Genomic DNA, 27,955 nt, shown 5'->3' with positions numbered 1-27,955 from the left:
GTGTACCATTTTGTTCGAGTCACCTCCAACTCATGGTGACTTCATGTGTGTCAGAGTAGAACTGTGCTTTATAGGGTTTTCAATGGCTGATTTTTTTTGGAAGTAGATTGCCAGCCCTTTCTTCTGTGACACCTCTGGGTGGACTTTCAGTTAGCAATCGAGCATGTTAATTGTTTGTACCACCCAAGGATTCCTAAATCAAATTAGCTAATATATATTAAAGTGCTTTTCAAAGTTTAAGTTCTAATACAGAACCATTATCATATCCAATCCTTAACTAGAAGCCCTGGTAGTGCAGTGGTTAAGTGCTTAGCTGCTAACCAAAAGGTCAGCAGTTTGAATCCACCAGCCGTTCCTTGGAAACCCTATGGGGCAGTTCTGCTGTGTCCTATAGGGTCACTGTGAGTCAGAATTGACTCGATGGCAATAAGTTTTTTTGTTTTAGTATCCGTAACTAGGAAGACGACATTCAAGGTGATATCACATAAGTATGCAGATGTTTGTAGCATCTGGTATCTTCCATGATAAGATGTTTAATAAGAAGGCACCTTGCTGCTGGCAAGGCTAGATGACTCTTCGTTTCCTAAAACTCAAAAACTCACTGCCATCAAGTCGATTCCGATTCATAGGGACCCCGTAGGGTTTCCAAGGTTGTAAATCTTTATGGAAGCCGACTGCCACATCTTTCTCCTGAGGAGCCACTGGTGGTTTCAAACCGCTTACCTTTTGGTTAGCAGTCAAGCACTTTAACCTGGTGCTCGACAGGCCTAGTGATCTGCTTCCAAAAGGTCACAGCCTTGAAAACCCTATGGAGCAGTTCTGCTCTGCACACATGGGGTCAGTATGAGTCAGAGTTGACTTGATGGCAGCTAACAACAGCAACACAAGTTTATTAATGTGCCATAGAATTTTCATCAGTGTAACTCTCTTACATTGACATATCTGATGTGGAAACACAACGCTTAATTGTGAGCTTTAAATAATGAGGTTGTTGAAGATATTTATTAATATGTGCAGCATGAAGTTGAAAGTGAAATTCTCTTCCTGGTATGTAAGAAGGTTTTCTAATGATAGTAAAAAAAGGATTGTTGGTCAGTATTCATTTCCCAAGATTGCTCCAAGACAGAGTGTAGCCTTACACCAGTTTTTGCAAGGTAATTGTTTACCTAATATCTAAAGTTATTAATAATTTAAGATGTATTTCTAGGCATGAAACTCAGTGGAAACTAGAGTCCTGATTCATTAATAGATATTTAAAAATTGAAAATAGCATTTAAAATCCATTTTACTTTAACATATTTTCTATTTGTACATTCTAGATAATGGATACTGATATTCCAAGTAAACTTAAGTATTACTTAAGAGATATGAAATACTTTAATTTTCCAAACTTCTGACATACATAGAAACTAAAGACAGTTTAATAATTAGAGTTTTCAAGTATTTTGGCTAAGTCCTACCATACCGATTAGACAAAAATCTGCTTAAACAGATCACATAATCCCCCTATTCTGAAGGCCAAAATACTTGGCTTCCGGGACTTAGAGGAATATTTCAAAAGGCAATATGAATCTCTTGTTCCTTGGAATTAATTGGCTTTCCCCAAGAGATCATTAGCAACCAGATCTTTCTCAGCTGCCCATTTCTGTTCCTCTTCCTTCATTTAGAGCAGGTCTGCAGGTGACAAATTCTTTTAGTTTTCCTTCATCTGAGACTCTTTATTCTGCTGTCATTTCTGAAGGATATGGTCACTGGATATGGATATCTAGGTTGACTGTTTCTTTTCTTTCTGCACTTTAAAGATGTTATTCCACTGTCTTGCCTGCGTGGTTTCTGATGAGAAATGCATGGTCATTTAAATATTTGTTCCCCTGTATGCAATGTGTTGTTTCCTGCAACTGCTTTCAAAATTTTTTTCTTTACCTTTGATTTTCAGTAGTTTTATTCTGATTTGGTTTTCTTTGAGTTTAACTTGTTTGGGTTTTGCTGATCTTGATTCTGTAAATTCATGTCTTTCATTAAATTTGAGAAGTTTTCAGCCATTATGTCTTCAGATATTTTTTCTGCATCTGTCTCTTCCTCTTTTCCTTTTGGGATGCCAGTGACACAAATGTTAGACCTTTTGATGTTGCCCCACAAGTCCCTAAGGCTCTGTTGTTGTTGTTTTGTTTTTATAATCTCTTTTCTTTCTCTTCTTTGGATTCGATCATATCTATCAGTCTGTCTTCAAGTTCACTGACTCCTCTCACCTCCATTCTGCCAGTGATTCTTTTTCTTTGTTTAATTTCAAGTATTGTAGTTTTCAGTTCCAAAACACCCACTTTGTTCTTATTTACAGTTTCTGTTTCTTGATAAGAACTTTTATCTTTCCATTCATCTTCTAGAGTGTTTACTTCCACCTCATAAATCATGGTTATAATAGTTGCTTTAAAGGATTTGATAATCCCAGCATCCGGGTTGTCTCAGGGTTGGCATCTGTTGATTGTCTTTTCCCTACTTTTGTCTAGTTTGAATGTTGGGTAATTTTGGATTATATCCCGGACAATTTGAATATTATGTTGTGAGACTCTGTGTTATGTTAAAATCCTCTTGAGAATAATGATTTTTGTTTTGTTTTTGTTTTAGAGATAGTCAGCCTAGTTAGGTTCAGATGGCAGGTCTGTCTCATGTCTGGGTGGTGGTTCCAATGTCAGTTCAGTTTTCAGAGCCTTTACTGTGTTGCTGTCGGGTCTGTCCCATGCATGTCAGCTTGAGGGTGAGTCTAAGGCTCGTGTCAGTTCATACACAGAATTAGGAGTTCTTATTTTCCAGCTCTCTCCTCTCCAGTGTTTTCACACACTCTCTGGCTCCCAGGGGCCCCTTTTCCTGGTCCTCTGACTACAAAGACTGGTTTTGTCGGTGTTTTAGCAATCTCTGCTGCTGTGCAGTTCTGCATGACTGGGCCCACCCTCAATCAAAGAGAGAGAGAAAATAATGCACATTCTCCTTAACACTCTTTGGACCACAGAATCTCCTTTTCCCAGTTCCTCTGGCCAGAAAGAAGGATTTTTTCCTTGGGGTTCTAGGTGCCCATACCACCACTGCTGCAGTGCACCTCTACAGCTGGGGCCCCCTTTAGGGCCAAGATAGAGGGAGGGAGAAAGAAGAAAAGAGGGGGTGTGATGGGGAACAGGATTTCCCTGACACTTTCAGCTCACAGAGGTCCTTTTTCTAGTTCTCTGGCCTTATAGATGGAGTTTCTCTCAGACCTTTTGTTGCTGCACCCTCTGTGCAATTCTGCGTTGGGGCTATCCTCAGGTCAAAGCTGGAAGAGTAAAATTTAAAAAACAAATAAAAGGAAACATACCTACATTACAGGTCATCAAGTTTTGACTCTCCTCTGCAGTCCACCTGCTACTGTTAACCTTTCAGGATCCTCAAGTAGTTGCTTTTTGTATTTTGTTCAGAGATTTTAGTTGTAGTCAGTAGGAGAGGGAGTCTGTGTGGGCTTATGCCATCCTGGTCAACACCAGAAGTCCTTGTCACAGAGTTTAATCACAGGTCAGAGAGACACGGCAGATTCACGTTTTAGAAGAGTCTCTCTGGCAGCTGTGTGTGTAGTAAGACAGGAGGAAGGGAGACCGTTTTGAAGTATTGCAGCCATCCAGGAAAGGGATGACGTGAGTCTGAGGGCAGTACAGTAGGAGCAGTGAGAAACAGATGGATTAGAACAATAGGAAGAAAATAGAGCTTGGTGACAGATTAGATGTGGAGGATGGAAGAGAGGAGTCAGGAATGAGTCCCATGTACCTGGCCTAGGTGACTGTTTATAATTGAAATAGGAAAAAGTAGAGAGGTCATTTTTAGGGGAAGAGATTAATTTAAAGATACTTAATATTGTTTCTAGCATACTGTCAAAGAGTCCTGATACCCAGAACCAAGAGACCATACTATATAGATACGACACCTGTCAAGCCTTCCCAAGAGGAAATGGTAAAGAAGTATTCTCAACATAGAATTTACTAGAGAATATTTGAAATGGCAGTCTAGTGCCCATGATCTTTCTGCTTTGATCAGACTACACAACACTGGATGGAGGTTTGATCCAGTTGCTGTCATTGGCACAGAAACTGCCCCTGACATGTCTCTTGGGGAAATTCAGCGTAATTAAAAAACAAAAAAAGCAGTAATGTGCTGCTACCATTAGTAACAAAGCCTATGCATTGGAACTATTCTTATATGATCCAGCTTTTACTAACAGAAGCCTGAATTCCACTCAGTTCCTAAACCCCAGCCATTTGGCAAGTAGTCCTGAATTACCCTTGCTTGGGATGAAGACAGCCGGTCAGCAGAGGCCAACTGTGTGTGTGTGACGTCACTGACAACATCATCAGCACAAGTCATCTGGGCAGAAGGCAAAGCAGTGTTGTCTTATATGGGGGAGAAGTTGGGTATTTCCCTCGAGGCGTCCACCTAAAATGAGTGGTGTATGTTCTTCAAAGTGTTGCCTAACCTTGATAATAACACGAAAACATAATAACTCGAATGTGTATTATACTTTTATATTTTCCATAGTGCTTACATAAACTTTGACATTGGGTCTCATAACATTCCTATGAGCTATTTTAATGTAGTGATTAAAAGTCTGAACTCTGGAGCCAGACAACCTGGGTTTAAGCCTTGGCTCTGCCACTTATTAGCTGTCTGAGTTTGGAAAGTTGATTAAGCTCTATCTGCTTCATTTTTTTCATCAGTAAAATGGAGATAATAATAGTACCCATCTGGTAGGTTGTTAGGATAAGTAACTGAACAGTAAAACACTTAGAATAGTGCCTGGCACTTAATAATTAGCCATTATTATTAATTTTAGGCAGGTATTATTATCCCCTTGCTATGGATAAGAAAATTGAGACACAAAAGATCAAGTGATTTGCCTGGCGGTAGATTTTATATCAGAGCCTGGTCTCCTGTTTCCTCGTCCAGTACTCACCATGGAGCAATAAGGAAGGGGGAAGCAGCCCAGCAGATGGTGAGGTGGGAGGGAGGTAGTGTTAAACTATGTTTAGAAAAAGAACCTTTATAAATAGCATCTCTCACCCGGTGAGTTAACAGTTTATGCCAGATGAGAAGTTAAGTGTAAAAATGTCAATGGTTTTAAATTAAATAGCTCCTAAGAGACTAATGTGTTATTTAAACAACAAAAAAACCTCTTCTCCAAAATAGGTCAGCCACAAAAGGACAAATACTGTATGATCTCATTTATGCAAAATAAGCAAATATATAGAAACCAAAGGTTATTACTGGTTACTATGGGTGGAAGAGAGCGGGAAAGAGGAGTTCTGGGTTAGGGGGCATTGAGTTTATGTTAATGGTGGTAGAAGAATTTGGAAAAGGATAGCAGTAAAGGTTGCACAACATGAAGAAGGTGATCAGTGTCACTGAATTGTACATGTGGAAATCGTTGCACTGGTGAAAGTTTTGTTGTGTATATTTAAAAAAAAAGACATTTCTCACTCTCACAGTGAATTCTGCGGGTAGATTGGCAGTTTTGAAGAGATCTGCCTGTCAAAGAAATCACTATTTAGTATAGCCAACTTTCTCTTGTTGCCTTCAGTTACTCAAATGCCTTTAAAACTGCATTTTTTAATCCAAATTTCTGTATTTTAAGGGCTTGGTGGAGTTTTAAAAATTCAGATGCCATCCAAATATGCAACATTTGAGCCAGGAGTGACTAATGTGACCGCTCGGTAATACTTGCATTAGCATATATGGCCGAGCCATGATAATATCACATTACAGTCCAGCAAATAGCTTTTAGGAATCAAAATACCACAAAATTTGTGTTGGTTCTTCCCGCAGAAGCTTCCCTTTATCACTGCTAGACATTTTCATCTCGTTCTGTTCTTCCTTACCCCATGAAGCCTAGAGTACACATCAGGCTCCTGTGATGGACGTGCTGAAGGTTCTGCCCAGCACTGATGTCTTTGGAAACCAAAACAAGGTCTGGAGAGGGAAGACTGAGTAGATTAGATGGTTGAACCTCATCCCTGGTTGCTGTTCCGCTGTGCTAAATTCTTTTGACCTGTCCCAGCCCATTGACCAGGCTTATTTCATGGCTGTCCTTTCAGCACTGCTGACCTGCTCAGGAGCCTGAGAAAGTTGGTGGGCCCAGTTTCACACAGAAACTCAGGAAGATGAATTCTCCCTTCTCTACATGTGAGAGCAGACATACTACTTATCCTTACTGGTTTCTGCTTCCTCATTTGCAAATTGGGAATTATCACCCCTGTCCCTTAAAATACTAGCCTCTAAGAACTTTAATGAGGATTTTTAAATGATATCAACTAAATTATTAATAAAAGTACCTTGACTTTCTTCCAGAAATGACTACCAACAATGTAAATTTCAAAAGAAGTCATATTTATAGGAATAATGAAAAACATGAAGCCGTTATCTCTTTCTACTACTTCATTTTTTAAAAAAGCATTTTCTAGAAATCGTACTTCTTAAGACATGAGATTGCATTTTAGAAGTCCATGAATTTAAAATGCAAGAGTTTAGAATGTATTTGAATAAGCATAAAACTTTCTCCTGAGGTTGGAGTGATAAGTATGTAGTTGCTCAGTTAACTACCTCTTTGGATTTGGTATATCTTGGTTTTCTATAAGAAAGTATTGTCCTGTACCGTTTGGAATAGCACACCTAGGAAATAAATCTTACAAGGGTAAAAACTCCTGAACTGACTTCATGTAGATGTCAATCTCTCATTATCTACCCGAAAAACATGGATGATGACATTTGACTTGTCTTAGTGCTGTCCAGCAGGAATGTTGGGAGATGTAATAGGATGCAGTGTTTATTTTTCCAATTGCTTTCCACTCCAGTGTCCTTGCTGTTCTTTTTATATGAACTGATACCACATTAAAACATCACCATTTCCTGCTGGGCATTTTGCTGGAGGTACCTAGTATGTTGGAGCCCTGGTGGCACAATGGCTAAGAGCTCAGGCTACTGACCAAAAGGTCGGCAGTTTGAATCCACCAGCCACTCCTTGGAAATCCTATGGGGCAGTTCTGCTCTGTCCTGTGGGGTCACTATGAGTTGGAACTGACTCGACAGCAATGTGTTTGGTTTTTTTTGGGGGGGGCGGCGGTACCTAGTATGTTAGCTTGAAGCTCTGGTGGTACGGTGGTTAAGAGCTCGGCTAATAACCAAAAGGTTCGCAGTTGGAATCCACCAGCCATTCCTTGGAAACCCTATGGGGCAGTTCTACTCTGTCCTGTAGGTTCACTCTGAGTCAGAATGGACTCAACAGCAATGGGTAGTATGTAAGCTTGTAGGCAAATACCATAGCTGCCAGCCAGAAGTGCTTTCTGGAAAATAATGGTATTTTCTAAGAGAAGATAAGGAAAATTAAACATTAGACAATATTCTGTCCCACCTGCATATTTCTGGGCTCAGATTCTTTGGTTGAAGAGTAATATGTTTATACATTACACATTTTTTTCCACCACTAAAATTGTCCTTTGCTTTGTCTTTGTCTTAACTAAACAGCTTGAGGAAAATCAGTGATTATAACCCATGATGATGGGGGCAGCAGATGTGAATTTTTTTAGCCATTCTGTAGCCTCTGGGGCTAGGTGGATGAGAAGACAACAGGGTGTCACCATTAAAGCCAGAACTCAGACGTTTCAAGGATATTTTGAATCTCATTATCATTGAAGTACTCTAATGGTCCAGTTCTGAGATGGGCAGATCGCGAGGAAAAAAAATATTTCCCCATGATTATTTTATTCTTAATGGGCTGTGTGATACCGAACATATAATATAAAAAGTCCTCAGTGCCCTTCAGTTCTGTTTGCAGAAATATTTATACTTTTTCCCTTTTATGTTCCTTCCTTTAAAATGATGATAGACTCTAACCTAGAAGTTGCAGGCTTTCTTTTACCAAGTTTCCAGTTGAAGCCACTCAGCTTGGCCTTATATATAGATGTGGTTTGCGCTGGAACCTGTTTTGGTGGTAAAGAAATAGGTTTTAACCAAAAAAGATTATGTCCTTTTTCCATCTGGCTACCTTAGGCGAAGAGAAAAAGAAAAGCTATTTACAAAAACCATGGAGTTTAATTTTCTCTTGCAGCAAGGAAGAAGCACACACGCTGAATATAAATGAACAAACTAGAAACCACTAAGGCCTTTACCACATTGCTTCAGTTAAACATAATGGATATTTGTGTAATCCTGTTCTATCAGTATAGAAATTGTGATGTAAGTGGCAAATTGGACAGCAGCTAGGCGAAGAAATATTCATTAGGGCTCTGGTAACTGGAGACAGTGGGGTGCAGTGGAAAGACAAGGGGTTGACTTTGCCATAAAGGTTTTTGTGTCAATATTTTATCATGACTGTACAAGGGTGGCCTCTCAAGTCAGGCTGACCTGAGTTCACCCCACCCCTACCATTGGTGTACATGTGTCTTAGGCCAGCACTTCACCTCACTAAGTTTCAGTTTCCTTACCTATTGTATGAGGGTAAAATAGTACTTACTACAAAACTGTGAGAAGATTAAATGAGATAATTCATGTAGAATTTCCTGCACAGGGTCTGGCATGTAGTAATTGCTCTCTAAACACTAGCTACAATTAATATTCAACTCAGCTCTGTGGGCAGATCCCTTAATTCTTCTAAGATCCTGCCCTCTCTATTTGTGAAAGAATAACATTTACCTTACCTGCCTACTTATCCATGGCATTGTTGTGAGGATCAAATGAGAGAATGCCTTGAAAGGACTTATAATAATGAATAGTTAACAGACCTGCTGGTAAGGCAGAGATGTGCACAGCATAACACAATTGGAAAACATTATGAGGCAATGTGTAATCAGGTGTCAGGCTGTGAGCATTTCATAGGTTCAGAGAAAAGCAGTATAGGCATTTAGGGAAAGGAAAGAATACTGTGACCTAATATTGGGGGAAGGAACCCTGGTGATGCAGTTGTTAAAGTGCTCAACTGCTAACTGAAAGGTCAGTGGTTTGAACCTACCAGCCACTCTGAAGGAGGAAGATGAGGCAGTCTGCTTCCATAAAGATTTACAGCCTTGGAAACCCTATAGAGCAATTTTACTCTGTCCTATAGGGTCGACTCAAAAGCAGTGGTAGGTTAATGTTGGGGGCAGGCCCTGTGGAGTAGGGGGATCATCCAGTGAGCCTTGAGGAAAAGATAGGATGTGGTTGGGAAAAGTGAATCCTTAGGCTGACAGCTCTAGCTGGCTAATGTTTGCTGTATGTCCATCTTTCGTTACAGGCGGAGCTCATTGGAAGCCTCACTCACAAGCTTGAGACCCTCCAGGAAGCCAAAGGGAGCCTGCTGATGGACATCAAGCTCAATAATGCCTTGGGAGAAGAGGTGGAGGCTTTGATCCATGAGCTCTGCAAGCCCAATGAGTTTGACAAGTACAGGATGTTTATAGGGGACTTGGACAAAGTGGTAAACCTGCTGCTCTCCCTCTCGGGGCGCCTGGCCCGTGTTGAGAACGTCCTTAGTGGCCTTGGGGAAGATGCCAGTAATGAAGAACGGGTAGGTGGCCTACTGATTCAGTTCAGCAGGGTTTCCCTCTGGGCCCATGTACATAGAGAGGTGCAATTAGACATGATCCTTTCTCTCAATAGGATTACAATCTCTTTGGGGTGAGGGGAGAAGACAGCAAGCATATAGGTAACCAGGAAACGGAGAAGAAGGCATCTTCCATGCCAAGATGTAATGCTGACACTTCAGACTCAGGGAATACTTGGGAAAGAGAAAACACAGGTGCCAGAGTTTCTTTCTTCCCAACCCCCTTCCTCTCTTTCCATCCCAGAAGAAAAAAGAAAAAGCATGATGGGTATTGATATTTAAAAAAGAGAGGCAGAGGGAGGCAGGGGCAAATCAGTTGGGGATAGGAAAAGGGTGCAGAAACAGGAGCTCAGGGCTGCAGGGAATCCGCATGTGAGGGCCTGCAGGCACTCAGGGGCCTGAAAAAGAGAGCTGGAAAAATGGAAACTGATTTCTTTAGAAGTGGGAAATAGGATGTTCCTATTGTTGCTTATGAACTAGAACAGAGGTTTTAAACTGTAGCTGCGAAAGAGTCACCTGGAGGGTTTGTTAAAACAGATTTCTGGGCTCAACCTCCAGAGTTTTTGATCCAGTAGGTGGGATAGGGCCTGAGAACTTGCATTTCTAACAAATTCCCACGTAGTGATGCTGCTGGTCCAGGGACCATGCTTTAACAACCACTGTATGAGAGTAAATACTCAGGATACCCTGATGATTGTCCTTTTAAGTCTGTCGTTAGGTGCTGTTGAGTCGATTTCAACTCATAGCGACCCCATGTGACAGAGTAGAACTACCCCATAGGGTTTTCTAGGCTGTAATCTTTACGGGAGCAGATCTCCAGGTTTGTCTTTAAAACCGCAAGCCTTTTGGTTAACAGCTGAGTTGCATAACTGTTGTGCCACCAGGGCTCCTTCTTTTAAGTCTGCAAACCTAAAATAAAGTCATTACCCCAGCCAATTTAATTTAACCTCTCTCAAATTGAAGCTACCAAAGGATGTTACAAGTTGGAGAACCATGTAAAATGCAACATAAGAATAATGAACTGGGTGGAAACAGCCTAAATATCCATCAATAGATGAATGGATAAACAAAATGTAGTATATGCATACAATGGAGTACTACTTGGCCATAAAGAGAAATGAGGTCCTGATGCATGCCACAGCATGGATGAACCTAGAAAACATTACGCTGTGCAAAATAAGTCAGTCGCAAAAGGACAAGTAGTGTGTAATCTCACTTATATGAAATTAGCAAATATATAGAAACCAAAGATTAGTGGCTCTTAGGGGTTGGGGGCTGTAAGGGAAGGGAGAGTTTTTTTTCCTTAGGGAGCGTTAGGTGTATGTTAATGGTGATGGAATAATTCGGAAAAGGATAATGATAATGGTTGCACAACATGAAGAATGTCATCAGTGTCACTGAATTATACATGTAGAAATTGTTGAATTGGCAAATGTTCTGTTGTGTATATTTTCACCACAATAAAAATTTTTTTAGGAAAAGTATAATGAACTGATTTTCAAAGGAGTCCCTGGGTGGCACAAATGGCCAAGCGCTCAACTACTAGCCGAAAGGTTGGCGGTTCTATCCCACCCAGAAGCACCCCCAGAAGACAGGTCTGGCGATCTGCTTCCAAAATGATCACAGCCTTGAAAACTTCACGGAGCAGTTCTGCCCTGCACACAGCGTTGCTATGAGTCTGAATCTACTTGACAGCAGCTAACAACACATTAGAGTGACAATTCAAACAGAAACTTAGACATCTTGCAGTCCTGCAAAAGCCTTCTTTGCAGGCCATTTGGCTCCTTGCTTCCTTCCCCTTGCCCTTTGCTGATCTGCTCTTTTCACCCTGCCAGAGCTCTCTCAACGAGAAGAGGAAGGTCCTGGCTGGGCAGCACGAGGATGCCCGGGAGCTCAAGGAGAACCTCGATCGAAGAGAACGGGTGGTGCTGGACATCCTAGCCAATTACCTTTCAGAGGAGCAACTCCAGGACTACCAGCATTTTGTGAAAATGAAGTCAACACTCCTCATTGAACAGCGAAAGCTGGATGACAAGATCAAACTGGGCCAGGAGCAGGTCAAGTGTCTGCTGGAGAGCCTTCCCTCGGATTTCATTCCCAAGGCAGGGGCCCTGGCGTTGCCCCTGAACCTTGCAAGCGAAACGGCTCCTGCTGGGGGATGTACTTTCAGTACTATTTATCCAGCATTAACCTCTCCAGTTTAACCTCTTCTAAAACACCCAGCCAAAAGATCACCTTTTCTCTCAACACTATTTAATCTGAAAAATGTTTCAGTACAAACCACCGTTTAAAGTCTATGGGTTATTGGTGTGTTTTCTGGATAAAAGGAAACAAATTCTGTCCGGGGAAAAGCCTGTGTTTTCCATCTCTCCCTTCGTGATTGATCCTCTGAGAGCTCAAATGCTGCTGGGAACTTACCCCTTTCTGTTATTACTTTGGAGTAGAAAGAAAATGAAACCATGAGAACTGGTGGGAGGGTGTTTGATTGATCATTTAATTGTTAATAGGCTAAGGCAGCATAGATCAGTGTGTGCCACCCTCAGGAATGTATCCACAATGGCCTTCCTTTCTTGTGGGCAGAGTATCCTGATGGCAGGGTACAAGTCCTCATTAATGAAGGGTCTGCAACACAAAGCCTTAAACAGACAGACACGCACATACACACCCTGAAAGAATTGTACAACCTTGAACATTGTTATTATTTATATTTTTAAAAATGAAAAAAAGATCATTTTGTTTGTTTGCTAACCACTTATTTGATTCTACTTTGTGGTGGACGTAGACAATTATGTTTGAGCTTTGTATTTTGTGAAAACCTTAATGAAAATGAAGAATTCCAAAGATAGTCACGTCGCTTTTGGAGACTTTGTTTTTTCCTACATTCTAGAGTTGTCCATTTTATTGTTTTATTTTAACATACACTCTCCACTTACATGTGTTCAGCTGAGTATATAGGAATCCCAGTTTCCTTACCACTTTACTCTTGTATCAAACAGGAATACATACACCTTTCCCGGGAAGAAGCCTTTGTGCAGCATGGTTCTCTCCCCTCGTGCTTTGTGTCATTATTATTGTAGTAAAGCTAAATGTATTAACAAGCAGTAGCTCTCTCAAATCCATATAACAAGAGGGAAGTCAATTCAGAACTGAACTCATGCCATCCTACACAGGAAACACAGCCTTTTAGTGAGATAAGTTATCAAACTATTGTGGTGATGCTTAAAAAAAAAAGTTGGTTTTCCTAAAATGTGAAACCTATCAACCACACTTATTAGAAACTCCCTCAACATCTGAAAACCTTGATTTTGCATTATCATACTTCAGTAACAGTATCTCAGTGGGTATCCCATACCAAAGTTTTAAAACTATTAAACTGGGAAGATAAGAAGGAGGTAGTGGTCAGTGGCCAGACTCCGTTTACAGCCACTATTGATGGCATTAGCTTCATGCTGTGAGCAGGTGGTACATCCCAAATGTGCTTGATCCATGGCTGATGGCCACTCTGTTGGTTGGACCTGCAGGTACTATAGCAGCCAGTCATTGGGACTGAAGTTTGTAACGACAAGCAAAGGTAAGATACCAAAGGCCGTTTTTGCCTCGATGCATTTTAATTAGTGGAAACTTTATGTTCAAAAACCAGTTGCTCTCAAGTCAACTCTGACTTGTGGTTACTCCATGTGTGTCAGAGTAGTGCTCCATAGGGTTTTCAATGGCTGATTTTTTGGAATTAGATCACCAGGTCTTTCTTCCAAGTTGCTTCTGTCTGAACTCGAACCTTTAACCTTTTAGTTAGCAGCCAAGCATATTAACCATTTGCACCACCCAGGGACTTCTATGTTCTTACTAAGAACTTCAGTTTTGGTCCACAATACAGATGTCTTTTGATTAACTTAAAACCAGTAGGCCACCCAGAAATTTCTTACGAGCAGTCAACCAAAGCTATTGCTTTGTTCTTTGGAGGTTATACCCTGTGTGACTCCACTGATAAAAATAATACAGCCCCTTGATTTGCCAGGAAGGTTTTCAACAGCTTATAAAACACATCTCCCAGGGAGTCAGTGGACTCAGTGACAATGTTCAACAGCCATACCACATGGTTCTTTTTTGACTTAGACCAACACAGGAGCCTGAAATCAATTCCAGTTGGTAGTTAACTCTGTGTCCTGCTGATAACTCACATGGTCTTCGTGGTCAGACTAGGTTGAAGCCAGCCAACAAATGTTTACAGCTGCTCTTAGTGACGTTCCTCAGAGGAATTCTGGGGCTTCCAGTTTCCAACACTCTTCAAAATTATTCTTCTTAAAGGCTTGACTAGGAACAGTTGTACATTCAGTCTTTTCCAATGATTTTTCTAGTTAATACATGTAAAAGTGAGTGTGACCTCCACAGTAGAGTAGTTGGTGATGCTGCTTGGAATGCCACAAGCACCTGGAAGCTTTTTAACACTCCTAGGATTGTAGCCATTCCTTTGTGACACTGAAATGTTCTTTTATTATGGGAAGTAAGTGAGACACCAAGTGAGACGAATTCAAGTCTAATTCTTAGGCAGACATGATATTTATTTTCACAGGGCTTGACCTCCCGGTCTTGAAGACAAGAAATTACAAAACTAATATTCAGAGTTTACTTTTAAATGCTTTTAGCTAGAAAAGAAGCCTATGTATTTATCCCCTTTCCATTTTGCATTCTCCTGCTATGATAAAAAAAAAAAAAATTTGTCTGCAGTAGAAGCCACCTTCTCCCTCCCAACAATATCCTTAGCTGAGATCATGAGAACAGCAATGATGATGAGCATGGTGTTGGTCAGGATTTCAGGACCCACCTGACATCACTGAAAATGTTTCCTCATAGTTGATAGTTGTCCCTGTGGCTGTGATCATTTCAGAGGTACACTTCTCATCAGAAGTCAGGTAGGATAGCCTTACAATTATCCAAGTGCTGACGCTCAACAAATCTGAGACGTTCCAGGAAAGGACAATGTCCTGCAACAGAATATGGAGTCTGCCACTTTGGGGCCACTTGAGGCTTTCCTGGGCATGTTGCTACATGTTGGTTGACTCAGCCTTTTCTCATGCTGTTTTGTTTGTTTTGGTGGCTGCATAACCCCAAAGAATGTGGGGAGGATACTTTAATTAAAATATCTGAGTTTCTCCAAGAGACTGTTGAAACCAAACCTTTTTATCCTTTGCTCCAGGGCAACATTTTAGGTTTTGTTTAGCACTACTTGGTTTTTAAACTTGAAGATGAGCCAGGTCAACCTCTAAGCACAGTGGCTGGCTGTTGAGGTGAGAAGTAGGGACTTAAATGAGGTCCTTTGGGGATGACATAAAGCAGAAACCATCCTGGAACACTAGATTTCCTATCATTTCATTGTTAATTTCTGATCTGAAATAACTTCTGAGTTAGAAAGATAGATCACAGTTGTTCCTAATATGCTTTAAGTTCTACCTTTAAGCTTGTAGTTTATTAAAGCATTTTTTTTTCCTTTCTTTCCTAGATACCTAGGAAAATGTCGACTTTTTATTATTACATGGTGCCAAATGTATTTCTCTTTAGTTTAATTTTCCATGCTATTGCTGGCTTTATTCTGTTAAGCTGGAATTTTTTTTTCTTCTTTTTTTAGAACATGAGTTTTACTCGCTTTACTACTAAAAAGAAAAAGGAAGGGCTGCCACTAGACATAACTTTATCCCCAGCAAGGTATAAAGTGACAAGGCAAATATCAAGGGCCATTCTACTCAGAAATAGATATTGCAAACAAAGTGTTATTGCTGCCTTAATCCATGATGCAGCATGGTTTTAAAATGATAAATGACCATTTTAATGTCAGAATTTATGTGATCTGCACCCAAGATGTTCATCAAGTCTATGCTGTGTACATAGAACTATTCCTGGCCATTATGAAATTGCCAAGGAGATAAAGCATCACCTTTCATATCAGAGCCCTTTCACACACTAGCTAAATCATGGTTTCTCAAAGTGTGGTCCAAGAGACCTTCTGCATTAGAATCACTTAAGAGTGCTTGTTAAAAATGACAGTTGCTGGGCTTCAACCAGTTAGCCCCAGGAGTCAACATTTTAACAAATTCCCCACTTAAACATTCGAGAACCACTAACACAACTCATTTGTACAGTTTCTGTTACTACACTCATGACAATAAGACCATCATGAATTCATATAATAATAATCCCTGAAGTCCAAAGCCCTGTCAAGTTTACTCTCATGAGCTGTATGATTATGAGTTAATATTGTCCCCACTGCTTTTATATAATTCTCAAGGTTGTGACATGGATTTTTCCCCCTGCTCACTCTCCCCTAGATATGTATTAAATTTAAACAAGCTAAGCACTTAGGCTCCACTGCACTGATTTTTCCTTAAAGGAATCAGCTTATCACACAATGTCATTAATTTGAAGTTCTGCCATGATATTTGCACTAACCTGAAATTAATCACAACTGACCTTTTCAGTCATGGGGACTTTACTCAGATTTCTGTTGCTTCATCACAGTCTCATGCTACCTGAGACTGGGATTTGGCAGTGTAGCTAAGGAAACAAGAGTGTGTTGATTTCCTTGGAGACGTGAAAGGAACTATCACCCACTTTCAAAGCCCTAAAATCAAAATTAGGCAAGAAAAAAAGTTGCAAATAAAGAAACTGGCTCATTCATTCCTACCGCATTCTGTAAGGGGAAGGCAGCTGCATTTCTTGCTAAAACATCAGTATTACTACTGCTTTTCACAACATCAGATTCAGTCCCACCAGAAAAAAAAAGACTAGCCCATAGATCCACCAATTTTAGGATTTCTCACCTTTCAGAGAAGCTCATTAAATTAGTCTTTTGGAGAGATGCTCTCCCAGAAAAGGCGGAGCTGGAATAGAAGTTAATGGCTATCCCTACTCGGTAACATTTTAACCCATGAGTTTTTGAAAAATCCTAAGAGGGGCCCTAGGGACCCCAGTTATATCCACATTCTGCTTCCTCTGGTGCATCTGGCCGCAGAAAAAGTCTGGGGCCATTGAGATTCCTGGTTGGAAGTCATCCTGCAATGCCTTGTGGCAGGACCTAAAGCCTTGGTTTATGTGGGAAGTCTCCCATGCATTTCTGTGCCTCTGCCCTCAAAACATGATAATGATTACAAAGGTATAGTATCCTCAACTGCTACTTAAACTCAGGGTATTAAAGGGAGTACATGGATTGGATCTCCATAATCTCTTTTCATCTCTGAAATGAAAGCAAAGGCCCCAAATCAAAACCGCCCCTGTCTTCTTCGCCAGCACTGTAGTCCCTGAACGTCCCTCCTCCTTTGGCAGGATGGTATTGTAGGAAGAACACAGGCAGTGCACTTAGACTGGAGTTAAAATCATAGCTCCATCCCATCATGTGACCCAGGAGAGTTATTCTCTTCAAATTTCAGCTGCTTCATCTCTAAAATGAGAATATATACCTGTATCATAATACCCTTGTGGAGGTTAGATGTGATAAAATGTTTAAGAGGATGTTAAGCACTCAACCTCGTTTGTTCTCTTCCCTGTCACATGTTTGCCCCACGTTATTTCATTTTGCATTAACTGTTCCCCTCTGACAGCAGCTCTCCACCACTTGATAGTCACACACCTCTTCCAACAGGTGATATTGGTACTTGTTTTGGGGGAATTAGATTACATTCTCCACTTAGCCTGCCAAATTCTTCCCAGTCAACTCCTCAAGTTGATTCTTATGTAAACATTTGTTTCTTTGTATTGCACCTCTGCAGTTATTGACACAAAGTTTTTGACAAAAACATATTTTTGCTTACTACATATGCTCCTTAGTGGATTTTTCTACAAAGTAGATGCAGATAATGCTGTGAATGAGGTCATTATGGCCTCTCTCATTGCACACGGCTTTGGGACACCTGTACACCTGTATGTAGGAGTTTCTTAGGAACAAAAATTCTTTTAAAATGGAAAAATACCTTAGAGATCAAAGTCTAGCCCAATTCTCATATTTTACAGATGGGGAAACTGAGGCCCAGAGATATAAAGTGACTTGACCAAGTTCACACAGTAATGGAGCCAGGACTGGGATACTGATTCCTGACTCGTCTTTCCACTCCAGCTACATAGCCCATTTTGTTAAATGTAAAATTTGCCTTGGTGAATGTAGAGAGGCACAAGGGATGAGTAACGCAGTACTCAAGAGTATGAGACCTTCCCCCTCACCCCTCTAGAAACGCTGGTACTAGTCCTTCAGACCAGCTATGTTGCTACTATGCTTAATATATTTTGATTCTCAAAATCCTGCAAGAAAAAAATACTTCCTATTCTAACATTTGCATATTTGATATTACCAAGGTATCATTTTTTTGAGCTATAGAAAAACAAGGCATAAATATGTTCTAGATTTCTCATGGAATCTTTAGCAATTTTTCTTTTTGCCTACCTTGCAAATTTTTCTCCTTCTTTATGATTAGATATTTGGGGAGATCCCTCTCCCCCTTGAACAGTGTACAGTTGCTTTACAGTGTGTCTCACTGAAGATATTTGTTAAATTCTCATCATTTTAGACAGCCTTTCTATTGCAATTCATAAATTCCTGCTTGTCAGTGTCTGGGAGTAGCCCCTGGAAATCCTTTAGTTTATCTCTTGCCTTGTTTGCTAGAATTTCTTATAGGTTCTCTTCTATTATTTTAGTCCAATGAGGAGACAGACATCACACAATAGGTTAAACAGGGAAAGTTTAATATAAAGAATTATTAAATTCTGATGAAGGAATAACTTTAAGATATAAGGAGTCCCTGGGTGGTACAAATGGTTAGCATGCTTGTTTGCTAACCGAAAGGTTGGAGGTTCAAGTCCACCCAAAGGCACCTCAGAAGAAAGGCATAGTGATTTCCTTCTGAAAAATCAGTTATTGACAATCGTATGGAGCACAGTTCTACTCTGACACACACGGGGCCACCATGAGTCAATTGACTCGACAGCAACTGTTTTATTTATAAGCTATAAGGAAATTCTCTATGGTATCCTAGAACTACGAGAGAATACCCAAGGAAGGACAAACTTGGAAAGGGGTCCCCTCTCCAAGGCTGAGATTCAGACCTCCTTGAAGAAGATGTAGTTCAACCCACTGGTGGAAGAGAAGTTTGCTGGTTTGCCCAGGCCAGAGCTGGTCTGCAGTCCCTGAGCAAGCTGGAAGGAAACCCCCAGAGTGCAGGTGGGGCACAGGCAATCATCAACCAATGATGTGGCTGTGCACAGGTAGTGAAGGCCTGCAGAGGGCGTGGCAGCTTAGTGGGAACCCTCTGGGCCACAGGTGAGCTGTACAGGGCCTGCAAAGAGAGTTTGGGAGCCAGTGTTGGCAAGAGGCCTTCAAGGCACCCATGTGAGCAGGAATCCTCCAAAGCACCAGTTTCCATGTTGAGAAGGCCAGGAGAAGGGTATTGCCAAGTTGAAGCTGTAAGGTTGCCAAGGCACTGTGCCTTTTGGGCACGTGGTTGGGGCAGACTCCATCAGTTGTCCTCACACCCATACCACTGATCCACCAGGCAGCAGCCAGACAGCGGGAGAGTCCTTTCCTCCTGTCCCTCTAGGGCCCTCTATTGAAAAAACATAACGTTATGCTCACTCTAAAGGAGAAATACTTAAAGAGATTCTGTCCATTATTGAAGAACATGTATTGAAAGATGGATTTGGAGCTGAGAGGCAATAAATTGGTAACTGTCACAGGTATATTCTTCTAAGGTTAGTGCCCTAGCATTATCTTCTGGTACTGTCTCAGTTATCTAGTTATCTCATGCTGCTATAACAGAAATACCACAGGTAGGTGGCTTTACCAAACAAGTTTCTCACACTAGAAGTCCAAATTCAGGCTCTAAGGGAAGGCTTTCTCTGTCAACTCTGGAAGACAGTCCTTGTCTGTTTTGAACCTCTGTTCCTCAGCAATCTTCACGTGGCTTGGCATCTATCTTCTGCCATCCCAGCTTGCTTGCCTGCTCGCTTAATCTGGTCTTTTATATCTCAAAAAGATTTACTTAAGACACATTCTACACTAATGCTGCCTCATTAACATAACAAAGAAAATCTATTCCCAAATGAGATTATATCCACATATTTTGGGGGGACACAATTTACTCCACAGTAAGTATAATGTAGAATTCTGTACTTGATGATTCTTTAAGAATAATTTCTCTGACAATAAAAAGGGAAAAAAGTGTGTATCACAAGAACAACTTATATCTCTTGAACGAGAAAGTGTCAAAAGAGAAGCAGTTTCCTCATTTATGCTTTTTCTTTAAATGTGCCACATACCCCCATATTCCTCAAAGTTCCCAAAGCAACAGATTTAACTGAGGCCTAGTTGAGAACATGGATACATTTTGCATCCATCAGGCTCGGTCTATCTCTTCATATCTCTGTCTCTATGTTGTTGTGTATGTCTGTCTCTGTTGGTGCGTCTCTATGTTTATACTTTTCTGTTTCTATCTTAACCTCTACAGTTTTCACCTTCCTGTTCTTTCATTCCCAAAATGATTCCAATTGCATATTTCCTTTTTTTTTTTTTTTTTTTTTTTTTTTTGTGTGTGTGTGTGTGTGTCTTACAAAAGAACTAGAAGCAAGGACCTGAGTAACGCCAAGAATATGCTTTTTTTTTAGTTTGGAAAAAAATTTAAAATTTCACCTTATTAGACTAAAAAAGAGAAATCTCAAGGAAGACTTTGCAATACTGTTAAAATATATATAAGATTGAGAGCTCTTCCCCTTCTGGAATGACTACAGAACACAGGGATTGTCTTTGTTTTGGAGTAATAGGAACTGAGCTGCTGACGAGGAGCGACCCAGCAAAGTGGGCTTTAGGCTTAGAACAGGAATCTGAAAAGATTCTTCCTTCCCAAAAGTTAAAAGAAAAAAATATAGACTACATATTCATCAGGTACAGATGAGGACCTATTAAAAGACAGAAAGACTGCTATCCCTTCCAGAAATAGGGTTCTATGCAAATAGATAGGCAGAAAATTAACTTAAGCTTAGGACATAAAGAACAAATGTCTTCCAAGTTTACTGAAAATGTCAACCTCACTTTAATAATGTATCACTGGATATGCCTTGGTATTACTTAAAAATCTGAGGTAGTTTTGCCTAAATCAAGGAACAATTGCTTTAATCGAAGTTTAAAATCCTGAATAGACATATATTCTCACATGACAACACATATCCTTTTCTTCTTCCACTTTTTTTTTTTTTTTTTTGGTGCGTCTTTTGGAAATTCACCTCCTACCCTTTTCCACAAATCTTACTGAGGACCTCTTGTTTTTGCACAATAAAGTTTGAAGAAGCTATAACAGAGGGTTTAAAAAACAAATTGCATAAGCTGTCTTGCAAATGTCAGTTAAAAGCTAACTAAGGAATAATATGCAGAGGAAATCAATTCAACATGTGGTTAACTGATGTGCCTCCACAGGTAAGATGAGAAAGTAGCAACTGTAGGAAGGTGCTACAGGAAATATGCATGCTCATCATTACTCTGAGTAATTAATATATGCATTGACATGGCTAATTGAGAAGGTATATGATGTGCCTGCTAACAAAAGTAGAACTACAGCTCTTCAGCCCAAATTGATCAGAAGTCAGTGAAAAGTATCTAACAAAGGACTTCTATCCATAATGCATAGAAACAAATGTATGTATATATTATGTATAAATATAAATCAGCAATAAAAAGACAACCTAATTTTAAAAGCTGGGCAAAATAATTAAATAGACAGTTCACAAAGGAAAATATATGAATGACCAATCATCACATGAAAAGGTGATCAACATCATTAAGTTATCAGGGAAATACAAACTTAAACCACAGTGAGACTCCATTACACCCTCACTAAATGACTAAAATCAACCCTATGATCTAGCAATTCCACTTTTAGGTAGTGTCTTAGTTATCTAGTGCTGCTATAACAGAAATACCACAAGTGGATGGCTTTAACAAAGAGAAGTTTATTCTCTCACAGTTTAGGAGGCTAGATGTCCGAATTCAGGGTGTTGGCTCTAGGGGAAGGCTTTCTGTCTCTGTCGGCTCTAGGGGAAGGCCCTTGTCTCTTTAGATTCTGTTTCCTGGTTCCTTGGAGATCTCCACATGGCTCAGCATCTATCTTCTCTCATCTGTGCTTACTTAATCTGCTCCTTTTATATCTTGTAAAAGATTGACTCAATATACACCCTATACTAATCCTGCTCATAAAGACAAACCATTCCCAAATGGGATTATAACCACAGACATAGAGGTTTGGATTTATAACATATATTATGGGGCGGGGGGAGGCAATTCAATCTGTAACAGTTAGTTACTGTAGAGAAATGAAAATATATATCTACAAAAAGACTTGTACAAGAATGTTCATAGCATCTTGAATCACAATAGCCAAAAAACTGAAAACACAAATACCCACCAATCAATGGGTAAATGAAATTGTGGCATGTTAAAACAATGGAATACTACTAATCAATAAAAAAAGAAAACTCTTGATACAAGCCACAAAATGGATGAATTTCAAAAACATTATGTTGTCTAAAATGGTGGGGGGGGGACACGGGAAACAAAGATATGAAGGGCTGGCTTACACAACTTCACAAGTGTGTGCTCACACTCAACATGAGAAGGACCAAGGGAGACTCCCCACTGGATAGATCCTTCCAATCTTCTGGTGGATTTGGGAAAGGGGGTGAGGGAGGAAGCTGGTATGACAATACCCTTCTTACCCATATCACTTCAACTTTTTTTTTCTTTAATGAATAAATGGGTTAGGCAATGAGGGAAAATTAAAAATTGCATTAACTAGAAAGAGGGTCAGAGCAAGAGATGATACTGTCTCTTAGCTCAATTATGTTAGATGCCTGGAAAGGTGAAGCCACATATTGCTGAGACCACTCTTGTTTTGGAACCTGACAAGATAAAATGAAACCTGCAGCAAACCTGAGTGGCCTCACCCTGGGAGATGTTTTGTTCATACAATATGTCAATGGACTGGACTAATTGCTAATGATCGATTGAGACTTTAGTAATATGCCAGTATCTTTTGACTCTTATTTTTCCGGTTATGTCATAACACAGGCATAGTCAATAAGATTATAATGCTGATATTGATGGTCAAATGTATCGGGAAATTGAGTTAAAGCTTCCTCAGGATATAATACAACTGGTCTGAGGAAGAACAAGATCTAGATAATCATACAAATAGTGGTAAATTAAGGGGAGGAAAAGAGTAATCTTGCAAAATTTAGGCATCTAAAAGGAACTATGGCCAAAGACCAGTGGGTTTGCCATTCGGTTTACCCAAAGAATTTGGTCTTTTTTCTTGGTTCCTGAGAGTTAACCTCTAAAATCTAGGAATTTCCCCAGTAATTGAAGTGTCTTTGATGAGATCTCCAGATCACACCTAACCAAACAAGTTATACTAATGAGGTGAATCCGATGGGGCTGGCCAGGCCAAGAAAATACCCCATGATATCAGCAGACCTCAGAAGAGAGGAGTATGATTCAATTAAGCATGCCTATGTATTGAGGCCCCAATAAAGGCTCTGGATATGGGCTTACTGGTTAGTGAAAGACGTCAATGTATGTGGTAGGATAATGAGTCCCTTGGGACATGGAAGCTCCATGTTGGGAACCCTCTCAGACTTTGCCTCTGTGTCTCTTCATTTGTAACCTTTTTGCTTTAACAAAACTGTAATACTAAGTACAGCACTTTCCTAAGTTCTGAGTCCTTTTAGTAAATCATTGAACCTGAGGGAGTAGTGGGAGCCAGCAGATCAGAACTGGGGCAGGGTTGTGCAATGCTTGAGCTTACAACTGGCATTTTGAGATGGTAGTGGGAACCCCAATTTGTAGCCAGCAGGTCAGAAGTGAGGTTGTTGCTGGCATCTGAAGTCTTGGGCAGACTTGGTAGTCTGGAGACCATGCACTTTAATATGTAAAGTCTGACCTAGATCCAGGTGTCTAGGGTCAGAAGAAGTACTGCACACAGTTAAATTGGAATTGAATTGAACTGAATAGAGATTGCATTGATTTGAGATTGATTTTATTTGATTGATCATTATATTACACAAGACCTCTATACTAATAACTATAAAATATTATTGAAAGAAATTAATGAAGCCCAACTAAACGGAGAGATGTCAGTTCTCCCCAACTTGATCATAGATTCAATGTAATCTAGTTATAATCCCAGAGAACTTTTTTGTTGAAGTTTACATGCTTGTTCCAAAATTTATATGAAGATTCAAAGAACCTAGAATAGCTAAAATATTTTGAAAAATAGTAACAAATCTGGAGTACTTACACTGTCTTAGGCTGGATTCTCTAGAGAAGCAAAACCAGTAAAACATATACATACATATATATAGAGAGAGATTTATATCAAGGAAATGGCTCACGCAGTTGTAGAGGCTGGGACGTCCCAAGTCCGTGGGTCATGATAGAGGCTTCTCCTGATGCACACAGCTACAGGGGCTGGTGAACCCAAGATTGGCAGGTCAGAGAGCAGGGCTTTTGTTCACAGGCTGTGAAGATTGACAAATCCCAAAGATGGGCAGGCAAGACCGCAGTTAAGCTGGTAGCTCAAGTCCCAAGAACTGGAGATCAGATGAACAGGAGCCAGCTGCAGGATCCAGAACAAGCAAAACCCCACAAGCCTTGACAGAATATCCACTTATATTCAATGCTGGCCACGCCCAAGGAAACTCCCTTTCAACTGATTGGCTACTCACAGCGGATCCCATTATGGAGGTGATCACATAGTATCAAGTCTCATCATGGAAGTGATCACACCATCATACGACTATCAAATCACTGAGAATTATGGCCCAGCCACATTGACACGCAACCTTAACCATTACATATGCCGTTTCACTTCAAAATTTACTATAAAGGTAGATTAATCAGGAAAGGATGGTACTGGCATAAGGATCAACAGATAGGTTTGTGGAACTGAATAGAACCGAGAAATAGACTCCATTTATATGGTCATTTTATTTTCAGAAGAAAGTGCCAAAGCAATTAAATCGAAGAAAAAGCCACTTCAACAAATAATGCTGTAATGACTTTTAACCTAAACTTGTAAGCTAAAATTATAAAGCCTTTAGATGAGAACATAAGAGACTTGTGTGACTTGGGAGTAGGTAAAGTTGTCTGAAACTGGTCACAGAAAGCAATAAACATAAGTGAAACTCCCTCAAAATTACAAATTTCTGCTCATTAAAAGATATCATGAAGATAATGAATAGGTAAGCCACAGACTGAGAGAAAATATTTGTAAATCATGTATCTTACAAAGGACTGGTATCTAGAATACATAAAGAACTTTTGCAACATAATAATAAAAAGACAAGCAAATAATTTTAAAAATAGATGAAAGATTTGAGCAAATACTTCACAATAGAAGACATGCAAATGGCCAATCATCACGTGAAAAAGTGCTCAACTTTATTAATCATTGGGGAAATGCAAATTAAAACTACAATGAGATACTGCTACACAATCACCAGAATAACTAAAATTTAAAAGGGTGACAATTCCAAATGTTGGTATGTAGAGCAACCAGAACTCACAACTCTGTTGATGAGAGTGTAAAATAGTACAAACACTATGAGAAAAACATCTGGCAATTTCTTATAAAACTAAACATACACCGACACTGTCATCATCACTGTCGTTGTTATTGTTGTTAGGTGCTGTCTAGTCCCGGTGACCCAGCAATTCCAATCCTAGGTATTTACCCAAGAGAAATGAAAATATATGGCCCCAAAAGGCTTATATAAGAATGTTCATAACAGCTTCAGTCATAATACCCCCAAACTGGAAACAGTCCATGTGCCCATCAACAGGAAAACAGACGGGGATTGGGCAGACCCATAAAACAAAACTGGGCTAATGAGGGACAGCAGTACAGGGACAAGAACCAGAAGGCAGAAGGGGACAGGAAAGCTGGTGATAGGGAACCCAAGGTTGAGTGAGGGCAGTGTTGACAGGTAGTGGAGTTCTTAACCATTTTCATAGGGCAATATGTGTACTAACTTTAATGAGAAACTATTTTGTTCTGTAAACCTTCATCTAAAGTGAGAATAGCAGCACAACTGGAAGAACATAATCGATGTCACTTCATTGTACATGTAGAAATTTTTGAAATGGTGTATCTTTGCTATGTATATTTTCACCAAAAAAAAAAAAGTTCCTCCGAGGCCGAAAAGGGAGCATGTTGACATGTCGTGGGGTTGTTACCAATGTCATAAAACAATATGTGTACTGACTGTTTAACGAGAAAATATTTGTTCTGTAAACCTTCACCTAAAGTACAATAAAAAAAAAAGAAAAAAAAGGGAAAACAGACAAACAACTTGGTATATTCCTCCAATGGAATATTGTTGTTGTTAGCTGCTGTCAAGTCAACCCTGACTCATGGTGACCCCATGCACAACAAAACGAAATGCTGCCTGGTCCTGTGCCACCCCCATGATTGGCTGAGGATTGTTGTGATCCTTAGGGTTTTCACTGGCTGATTTTCAAAAGTAGATCTCCAGGCCTTTCTTCCTAGTTTGCTCTAATCCGGAAGCTCCACTGACAGACAGGTGGTGGCTGTGCATGAGGTGCATTGTCTGGGAATTGAACCTGGGTCTCCTGCATGGAAGGCGAGAATTTTACCACTGAAACACCAATGTCTTATCAAAGTAATACTATTCAATAATAAAAAGAAATGAACTACTGATACAAGCAACAATATCAGTCAGTCTCCAAAATATTATGCTGAATGAAAGAAGCCTTTCACATAAGATACAGCAAATATCTTTGTTTTCTTCCCTTACTTATCCCATTACTTATTATAAAATACAAGATATAAAAGGTGCTAGTGTGGTTTTGGTTGTATGCATGTTAATTGTATCATGTTAGGTGCAAGTATGACTTTATAATTGTCTTTATTTGGAGATTATGTATGGTTTAAGGACATGCGTATACGTGCCAAGCTGACAAGGGGTGGACTTGATGATTAATGTTATGTGCCAACTTGGCTAGGCTATGATTCTCAGCGGTTTGGCAGATTGATTGCTCTTTCATAATGTAGTATAATGTAATCACATCCATGATGTGATCTGATGAGATCAGCCAATCAGCTGAAAGGGGAGTTTCTTTAGGGGTATGGCCTGCCTCCAGTGTATAAATGAACGTTCTGGCAAAGCTTGCTGTCTCTCTTGACCCTGTGTTCTTCTTGTCCTCTGACCTTTGGTTCTTGGGACATAAGCCTGCAGAAGTCTTCAGCCTGCCACCTGACCCACGGATTTGGGACTTGCCAGCCCCTATGATTGCGTAAGCCATTTCCTTGAAGTAAATCTCTCTCTATATTTTTATATATACGCTTCGTTGGTTCTGCTCCTCTAGAGAACCCAGGCAATGACATTGTGATTCCATTTGTTCTAAAGCAGGCAAATCAAACCTATGATGGAAATAAATCAGAGCAGTGATCGTCTCTAAGGAGCCCTGGTGGTGCAGTTGTTAAGCACTTGGCTGCTAACCAAAAGGTCAGTGGTTCAAACCCACCAGCTACTCTGTGAGACGAAGATGTGTCAATCTGCTTCCATAAAAGATTTATAGCTTTGGGAACCCTGTGGGGCAGTTCTACTCTGTCCTGTGGGGTTGCTATGAGTCAGAGTGGACTCGATGGCACACAACAACAACAGTGGTTGACTCTGGGGCAAGCAGGGCCAGGGACTGACTGGAAAGAAGCATGAGGGAATTTTCTGGAGTGATGGAAATGTTCTATATAGGAGTTTGAGTTACACAGGTATATTATTTGTTAAAATTCAGTGACTGTACACTTAAGATTTATGCATTTTACGATATGAAAATTTTACATCAAAAGTAAGAAAACTTTGACAACAGCAACTCAAGAGATAAGATAGGAAACTTAGGGGGTGGTGAGTTTATGTTAATGGGGGAGGAACAATTCAGAAAAGGAGGGTGAGAATAGTCGGACAACTCGAAGAATGTAACCACTGAATTGTACATGTAGTAGGCTCTGCTGTGTATATTCTCAACAACAACAAAAATAAAATAAATTATTTTTTACAAAGTAAGAAAACTGTAAACTGGTTAATGATATGAATGGTGAAGTATTTGGGAAGAAGAAAGTATTTGGAATGTCTTCAAAATTAGGTAGATTAGGAGTTCTGGGAAAATGGAGCTCTAGGCAGAAGCATCACACCGTCCCTCCACTGCAAAGATCCGAAAAACTAAGCCGAACAGAGAATACACCAATCTTGAAACCCTAAAACATCAAATGAAGAGATAAAGAACTCAGCCAAGCACCAAATGGAGTGAGAAAACTGACAGAGAACGGAGAG

At 40.1% G+C, this 27,955-nt stretch overlaps 1 protein-coding gene across 1 annotated transcript in view; it reads left to right on the top strand.

Moving 5' to 3' along the window:
* SHROOM3 (shroom family member 3) overlaps positions 1–12,424 on the top strand; it is a 411,264-nt gene extending 398,840 nt beyond the window's left edge. The window contains exons 10-11 of the mRNA XM_004383125.2: positions 9,278–9,550; positions 11,422–12,424. Of these exons, the coding sequence (XP_004383182.1) occupies positions 9,278–9,550; positions 11,422–11,790 (642 nt within the window). The 3' untranslated portion in view covers positions 11,791–12,424. The remainder of the gene's footprint in view (positions 1–9,277; positions 9,551–11,421) is intronic.
* The last annotated feature ends 15,531 nt before the right edge of the window (positions 12,425–27,955 follow it).

This window comes from Trichechus manatus, unplaced genomic scaffold (assembly GCF_000243295.1).
Source record: "Trichechus manatus latirostris isolate Lorelei unplaced genomic scaffold, TriManLat1.0 scaffold00105, whole genome shotgun sequence".
NCBI classification, from domain to species: Eukaryota; Metazoa; Chordata; class Mammalia; order Sirenia; family Trichechidae; genus Trichechus; species Trichechus manatus.
The sequence above is the reverse complement of the archived record's forward strand: the minus strand, read 5'-3'. Positions and strand labels throughout refer to the sequence as shown.